General features: G+C 53.5%; 1 protein-coding gene across 1 annotated transcript; it reads right to left on the reverse strand.

The window, feature by feature from the left end:
• Window positions 1-1,025: 1,025 nt before the first annotated feature.
• Window positions 1,026-4,792, reverse strand: HOXB3 (homeobox B3). Its single transcript, XM_054649791.2, has 2 exons — window positions 4,396-4,792; window positions 1,026-1,822 (listed from the first exon to the last, which is right to left on the reverse strand). Exons 1-2 carry the CDS (start codon window positions 4,790-4,792, stop codon window positions 1,026-1,028), a joined length of 1,194 nt encoding a protein of 397 aa, XP_054505766.2.
• Between the last annotated feature and the right edge of the window lie 3,385 nt (window positions 4,793-8,177).

Below are 8,177 nucleotides of genomic sequence, written 5' to 3' on the forward strand. Positions count from 1 at the left end.
CCAAAAGGAGAAATTGAGATTTCACCTCAGCAGAGGCGAAGGAAGGGGAATTTTCAGACCTGGCCGCTCTTTCTTCCTCTCTTTGTAGTTTTGGGGTGGGGGGAAAAAAGGGGGATTGAGGCGCTCCCAACAATTTCCTCGACCCTTTTTGGGGTTAGACCTCTCTTATCCCGAGTTTTTAAAGGGTTTTTTTGTGGTGTTGCTTTGGAGAGGGGGAGCAGGGCCTGGAGGGACGAGCGTGGCTCGGGGGTCTTGGCAGGTTGGGGATTTGCAGGTTTGGGGGATTCGGGAGGAAAATCGCCCCGTGGGAAAGGGAATTTCTCCTTTTTCCAGCGGGAAATTGGATTTGTCCCTTTTCCAGTCAGAAACTGGATTTCTCCCATTTCCGGTGGGAAATTGGATTTCTCCCATTTCCAGTGGGAAACTGGATTTCTCCCATTTCCGGTGGGAAATCGGATTTCTCCCTTTTCTGGTGGGAAATCGGATTTCTCCTTTTCCCGGTGGGAAATCGGATTTCTCCCATTTCCGGTGGGAAATTGGATTTCTCCCATTTCCGGTGGGAAATCGGATTTCTCCCATTTCCTCCATTTCCTCTGAGGGCTGGCAAGGAAAGCGCCGGCGGATCTGGAGAAGGACTCAAAGTGGGGAGAGCTTCCTGGTGGATCTCGTTGGGGTTCTTTGGATGCAGAGACCCCCAAAACTTGGCTGGAGGACTCTTCTCCTTCCCGGCATTCGGGAGTTGTCGGTGATGATCCGGACGTGGCTTGGCAATGACGGATTTGGCCGCCCAAACCCTGCAGGATCCCCACAAAACCACCCCGAGCCCGTTTTGGAAGCATTTGTGCCAAAACCCAGGAAGGTTCCTCCCTTCCAAAGCCACCAAACCCGCTCGGATTTTGTGCTCATAACAAACCCCAAAACCCCGCCAGAACCGGCGAGGCCAGAGAGGAACCCAACACAACCATCCCTGAAACCCAAACCGCCCTTTTTTCCCCCCGAAAAAAAACCACCACCAGCTTCCCCTCTCACAGGTGGGTGAGCTTGGGCGCCTCTTGGATTCTGCCCTGAGAAGTCGTGTGGTGCGACGAGAGCTCCGCGTAGGTGGCGTGGCTCTCGCACGGTCCGTGGGGCTGGCCCGGCGGGACCCCTCCGTAGTCCATGGCGCCGGCCTGGTGCTGCTGGCCCAGGTGGTTGAGGCCGTAGAGGGCCGGGCCCGAGGCGGGCAGAGCATCCACAAAGTTCCCTCCGACGTAGGCGGGGCTGCCCTGCATGGCGCCGTAGGCCGCGCCGTTGGCCTGCAGCACGTGCGGCTCGTACTCGGCCCCCGCCGCCGCGGCCCCGGCGAATTTCTGCTGGCTCGGGCAACCCTTGAGGGCCGCCTGGTAGCCGGGGTTGGGCACGGCGTAGGCGTTTTGGTGGGGTTTGCCGAAGGAAGGCGGCGACGGCGCCTCGTAGGCGCCGCTCATGGGGTGCAGGGCGTTGAGGAACCCGGCCGAGGCCTGCATGGGCTGCGGGGGGCTGCCCGCGGGCGAGGGCCCTCCCGAGGAGGAGCCGCCCATGCCCTTGGATTTCTGATCCTTCTTGTACTTCATCCTCCTGTTCTGGAACCAGATCTTGATCTGGCGCTCGCTGAGGTTCAGCAGGTTGGCCATCTCCACGCGCCGCGGCCGGCACAGGTAGCGGTTGAAGTGGAATTCCTTCTCCAGCTCCACCAGCTGGGCGCTGGTGTAGGCCGTGCGCGCCCTCTTGGAGGCCGAGGAGCCCGGGGGGCTTTTCTCACCGCCGCCGCCGCCACCGCCGCCGCCGCCGCCGCCGCAGGATTCTGTCGCGCCCCCGGAATGAAATAAAGGAGAATTACTTAGGGGCAGAAATTGAATGCGTCGCCTCTTAATAAACCCTCCCCTCGCCCCCGCGCCGCGGCCTGCGCTCCATAATCGTGTCATTTATTAAGAGTTCTGTTCTCCAAAGCTGCCCCTGCTTTATGAAAATTCGATCATGTCATGTCGGAGAGGATCCCAGGGCCCGTTATTGAGGAGGAGATTATTTCCTGCGGATAATTTTCTGGGAAATGATGTTGGGCAGGGCAGGGCAGGGCAGGGCGGCCACGGGGGCGGTGTGCACACAGGTGTGACACCAGGGTTTGGTTTGTGCACACAGGTGTGACACCAGGGTTTGGTGTGCACACAGGTGTGACACCGAGGTTTGGTTTGCACACAGGTGTGACACCAGGGTTTGGCTGTGCACACAGGTGTGACACCAGGGTTTGGTTTGTGCACACAGGTGTGACACCAGGGTTTGGTTTGTGCACACAGGTGTGACACCAGGGTTTGGTGTGCACACAGGTGTGACACCAGGGTTTGGTTTGTGCACACAGGTGTGACACCAGGGTTTGGCTCTGCACACACAGGTGTGACACCCGGGTTTGGTTTGTACACAGGTGTGACACCAGGGTTTGGCTCTGCACACAGGTGTGACACCAGGGTTTGGTTTGTGCACACAGGTGTGACACCAGGGTTTGGTGTGCACACAGGTGTGACACCAGGGTTTGGTTTGTGCACACAGGTGTGACACCAGGGTTTGGTTTGTGCACACAGGTGTGACACCAGGGTTTGGTGTGCACACAGGTGTGACACCAGGGTTTGGTTTGTACACACAGGTGTGACACCAGGGTTTGGCTCTGCACACAGGTGTGACACCGAGGTTTGGTGTGCACACAGGTGTGACACCAGGGTTTGGTTTGTACACAGGTGTGACACCAGGGTTTGGCTCTGCACACAGGTGTGACACCAGGGTTTGGTGTACACACAGGTGTGACACCAGGGTTTGGTTTGCACACAGGTGTGACATCGAGGTTTGGTTTGTGCACACAGGTGTGACACCAGGGTTTGGCTCTGCACACAGGTGTGACACCAGGGTTTGGTTTGTGCACACAGGTGTGACACCAGGGTTTGGTTTGTGCGCACAGGTGTGACACCAGGGTTTGGCTCTGCACACAGGTGTGACACCAGGGTTTGGTTTATACACACAGGTGTGACACCAGGGTTTGGTTTATACACACAGGTGTGACACCAGGGTTTGGTGTGCACAGGTGTGACACCAGGGGTTGGTTTGTGCACACAGGTGTGACACCAGGGTTTGGTTTGTGCACACAGGTGTGACACCAGGGTTTGGTTTGTGCACACAGGTGTGACACCAGGGTTTGGTGTGCACACAGGTGTGACACCAGGGTTTGGCTCTGTACCCACCTCTTGGAGAGGAAAACTCCGTAAATTGTGTTAATGGGGGATGAAGCGTGCACCGCGGGGTTTGGGCGGACGGATTTGTTGAAATCGCGGTGAATTCAAACTGAATTTTTGGTTTTTATCTGCATTCACCTGAGTTCTGGTAAGTCTGAGCTGAATTTTTGGTTTTTTTCTGACTTCATCTGTGAATATTTAGTTTTTATCTGAATTTATGTGAACTGCGTTAAATCCTAGCCAAAATTTTGGGTTTTATCTGAATTTATCAGTGGATTTTTGGGTTTTGTCTGAATTTATCTGGATTGTGGCAAATCCAAGCTGAATTTTTGTTTTTATCCGAATTTATCTGAATTTTTGGTGGGGCACATGGAGAAGTTGGACACGGCTCCACGCCTGCTCCCTCCGAGCGCCGGGAAGGCACCAAACAGAATTTTAGTGGTGATTTGAGCAGTTGGGGGAACGTTTGCCCCAAATCTGCGTCCACCAGCCGGACCGGGGCTGGGTCCATGGCCTGTGGTTGTGTTTGAAATAAACCCATAAATAAATAAATAAATAAATAAATTAATTAATGAACCAGGGGTGGATGGGCAGTGCCAGGACCCCCCTGGGGTCTCACAGGGTCCTCTCCCCATCCCTGCAGAGGAGAAGGAAAATGTTCACCCCCGTGAGCTCTTCCTTCCTCCCTTTGGGATTCTGGGCAGGAAAACGGGAATTTGGGTCTCTCTTAAACTGATTTCTCCAATCCTTTGCCATTCTTAGACCTCTCTTTGGAATTGTGGGCTGGAAAACGGGAATCTGGGTCTTCCCTGAACTGATTTCTCCAGCCCTTTGGGATTCTTAGACCTCTCTTTGGACTGCTGGGGGTAAAGGAGGAATTTATGCCTTTCCTAAATGATTTCTGCAACCCTTAGGCTTCTCTTTGGAGCTCTGGGCTGGAAAACGGGAATTTGGTCCTTCCCCGAACCGATTCCTCCAACCCTTTGCGATTCTTATTTTGGAGTTCTGGGCAGGCAAAGCAGAATTTTGGCCTCCCCCGAACCAATTCCTCCAGCCCTCTGCCGCTCTCAGACCTCCTCTCCCAATTTTTTCTGCCTTCCAGCCTCGTCATCCCCCAGCGGGCGAGGCCGGCGCGCGTCACCGAGGCCTCCCCGTCTACCTGCGCCGGGCGAGCCGCTCTTCTGCTTGGAGTTCTGCCTCGACTCCTTCATCCAGGGGAAGATCTGCTTGGAGATGCTGCCGCTGGCCCCCAGCCCGGGTTTCCCGGGGGTGTTTTTCCCGGCCTGGCCCGCGGCGCCGTTGGCGTTGTTGGCGCTGTTGGCGTTGTTGGCGTTGTTGGCGTTGGGCGACGCCGGCGGCTCCGCGGGCCGCATGCAGCTCCCGTTGAGCTCCTTATTTTTGCCGTGGGACTGCAGGGAGCAGGAGGACCTCTGGAAGTCGCTGTCCAGGTGGGAAGAGGCCTGGAAAGGCGGCTGGGCGCCCTCGTAGCCGAACCCATTGCCGTAGGAGTAACCCCCGAAGAGCGCGGAGCTGTCGTAGTACGAGGCCTTCTGCATCTTTTTTGGCTACCAGGGTCTTGACACCCCTATGGCAGAACATTGGCACCCCGAGGCCACGTGACGGCCCCTCTCCAGCTGGCTGGTGGGAGCTGACCTGAAAGGTTAGGAGAGAAAACACAATAATAGTGCCAGGAATCCATCTTGGGGCCTGAAAGGCTCCTGACATGAATAGGGTCCCGCCGAACGGGGGGGGAACAGATGCTGCCAGCAGATTTCACATTTCACCCTGCCCGGGCTCGGGGAAAAATTTGATTTTTGAGGGGGTTTTCGGGGCGGCGGAGGTTTTCTTTTCACCGCTCGTTCCGCTCTGTGGCTCCGCACGGGACGGTCGCCGTGCGTCGATTTATTCTGGGTTTATCCCCGCACACAAATCCCCTAAAACACCCCTGGGGGGGTTGGCGTCACTCACGGATTCACACACCCAGCTAAACCCCAAACCAGCGCGAATGTGAGAGCACAGAGCGGAGAATCGCCGGCCAAAAGCACAGAAACAACCAAAGTCCTGCTCTTCCTACCGAAATCACACACGGAGCAGCCCCCAGAGTCCTCCCAGCACAGAAATTCAAAGTTCATCCCCAGGGTTTGTTTGCCTTTGAGCTGCAAACAGCAAAAATCCGTGTTTTATCCCCAGGTAACAGCAAAAAATCCATGTTTTCCCCCAGGTAACAGCGAAAATCCGTGTTTTATCCCCAGGAACAGCAAAAATCCGTGTTTTATCCCAGATAACAGCAAAAATCCGTGTTTTATCCCCAGATAACAGCAAAAATCCGTGTTTTATCCCCAGGTAACAGCGAAAATCTGTGTTTTATCCCCAGGAACAGCAAAAATCTGTGTTTTATCCCCAGGAACAGCGAAAATCCGTGTTTTCCCCCCAGGTAACCACGGAAATCCGTGTTTTCCCCCCAGGTAACGCTGTCCCCGCACACTCGGCTCCTTTTTTGTTTACTCGGGAGCTCCCAGCGCCTCTGGAATTCGGGGCAGAGATTCCCAGCAGATCGGGGCAGGCAGGAATTCCAAACGCGGTTTCTCCCCCTGGCCTGCTCTGGGGCTCTCTCCCCTCCCTGACAGGTTCAATTTAGAAAATAAATCCAAATAAATCCTTTTTTTAAAATTTTTTCCCATTTTTTTTTTCCCGGCACGGTTTTGTGTTTCTCGTCCCGGGTCCGGAGCCGGGGAGGAGCGGATCCCGGCCCCGCTGGGGTTTCATCGCTGTTGTTGTTTTTTTATTTATTTTTTTTCCCCCCCTCTCTTTCTCGTGGAAAACAAACACTTCACGAGGCCATTTGCTCCTCGCTTTGCACCCCTCGGATTTTCCAGCGTTCCTCCCTCCCTCAATCCAAACTCAAAAAGTCTGAAGATACCCCGGTCCAAAGCCTTAAATCACAAAATTAAACCTCATTTTTCCTCCCCTCCCTCTGTCTCTGAGATTTTCCTGATTTTTCCTCCACCTCTTTTCTTTTCTCTTTCCTCCTTCTCCCAGCGGAAACTTTCTCCTCCATTCAAACAGAGTAGAAATACCCAGATAAAAAAGGTGAAAACCGCTTGGAAATGATGGGCAGAGGGATTTTTAACCAGGCACAGGCTCCCCTCTGCCTCGGCAGCCGCCGAGCGTTTGTTTGGGGATTGATATCCATTGTATATTTAATTGTATCTCTTGTATATTCAATTTTATCTGGGCCTCTTTCATCCCGCGGAACAAAACAAAACAAACCCCGCCGAGATAAAGCCCAGCGCGATATTTTTAAGTGCCGGGGCTTTAACAGAAGCCCCAGCTCGACAATAAATAACATTTTTTTCCCTCCTCCTTTTCCTGGCTGCTGTTTTTATGTCACCAAAGCTCCGCTTGCTTCACCCCATCCTGGCGGCGCCCGCGGAGGGACCGCCGGGCCTTTTGGAAATTTATTTATTTAATTTTATTTTTATTTTATTTATTTTTTTTTTTACCCTGATTAAATCCTTCCCGCATTCCCAAATCCGCATCGGATCTTCCTCGGAGATGCGTTATTGTCTGCGCCCAGGGCAGATCCTCGCTGCGAGTTATTCTCCTCCTCCTCCTCCTCCTCCTCCTCCTCCTCCCTGGCCATGATAAATTTGTCTTATTAAAAAGTAGCCTCCGCTCCCCGAGCCGTGAATTAATTAATTAACAAACAGCAGCGCCTTTATTATGAATAGCTTCGCTGGAAATATCTGCGAGGGGGCAGAGGTGGGGATTTCTCCAAGGCCTTTCTGTCTGCTAAAGATTTACTTAAAAATAAAAAAACAAACCCCAAAAAACCAGCAAAAGAATCCCAAAGCAGAACCTCGCGAGGCTCGGCCAAAGCAGCTAAAAATAACGGCGATTATTCTTTTTTTTTTCCTGGGTTTTTTTGGGGTTTTTTTTTGGGTTCTTGTTGTTTTAAACGTCCATAAAATAAATTTACAATCCCCTCCGCCTCGCTCGTGGCTCCGCTTTGTACCTCATCTCTCAGCGCCTCACAAATGCCGCTCATTTATCTTCGCCCGGGACGGCCGCAATCCTAATTATTTACTCCAAGGAATTGCTTAGGAAAGGGGAGGTGGAAAAAAAGGCGAAAAAAAAAAAAAAAGAAGAAAAAAAAAAAAAAAGCCCGGGCAGAATAATAAATATTCGATGATGTCGTGCTCCAGTTAAAGGCGGGCGGGAGCAGCTCCGAGTTTCACTTGGGCGGCAGCGATTGCCCAAAAACTCTTTGCCCGCAACTTTGGAGGGCGAGGATTTGGGGCCATTTCAATGAAAAAAAAAAAACCCCAAAAAACCAACAAAAAAGCCAAACAAAAAAAAAAAAAAGAAAATAAATGAAGAATCGGGAGGGGGAAAGGTGAGGCAGAGAAAGGGGAGGATGAGGATGCTCCGGGGTAGAACAGAAATGTGGAAATGGGGAAATGTAGAAATATAGAAATATAGAAATGCAGAAATGCGGGGATCAGGCGGGGAAGGGAAGGGAGGAAAGGAGCGGAGGCCGCGGGGTTTTCCCGCTGGAGAAGCGGCCCCTCCATGGTGGAAAATCCGAATTTCGCGAGCCCGGGGCGCTCCTGGGCGAGGGCAGCGCCGTCCCCTCCCCTCCCCCGCCCGCCGGCGGCTCCACCGCCCCGGCCCCGCCGTTAATCCCGGCCCTGATTAATCCCAAATTAATCCCAAATTAATCCCAAATTAATCCCAAATATTCCGAGCGTGCCCCGCGACAACGGGGCGGGAGCCGGGGACGGGCGCGGAGCCCCGCGCCCGCAGGAACAACGAAGCGCCCCCAAATTTCCCTTCCTCCGTCCCCCCCCGCACCCCAAAGCCACAACAGCTCCACCCCCCCCGGCTGGAAAAACGCGGGGAGAGGCGGAAAATTAAAAAAAAAAAAATTAAAATTGAAAA

The sequence above is a fragment of the Agelaius phoeniceus genome, chromosome 26 (assembly GCF_051311805.1).
Source record: "Agelaius phoeniceus isolate bAgePho1 chromosome 26, bAgePho1.hap1, whole genome shotgun sequence".
Taxonomy (NCBI): Eukaryota; Metazoa; Chordata; class Aves; order Passeriformes; family Icteridae; genus Agelaius; species Agelaius phoeniceus.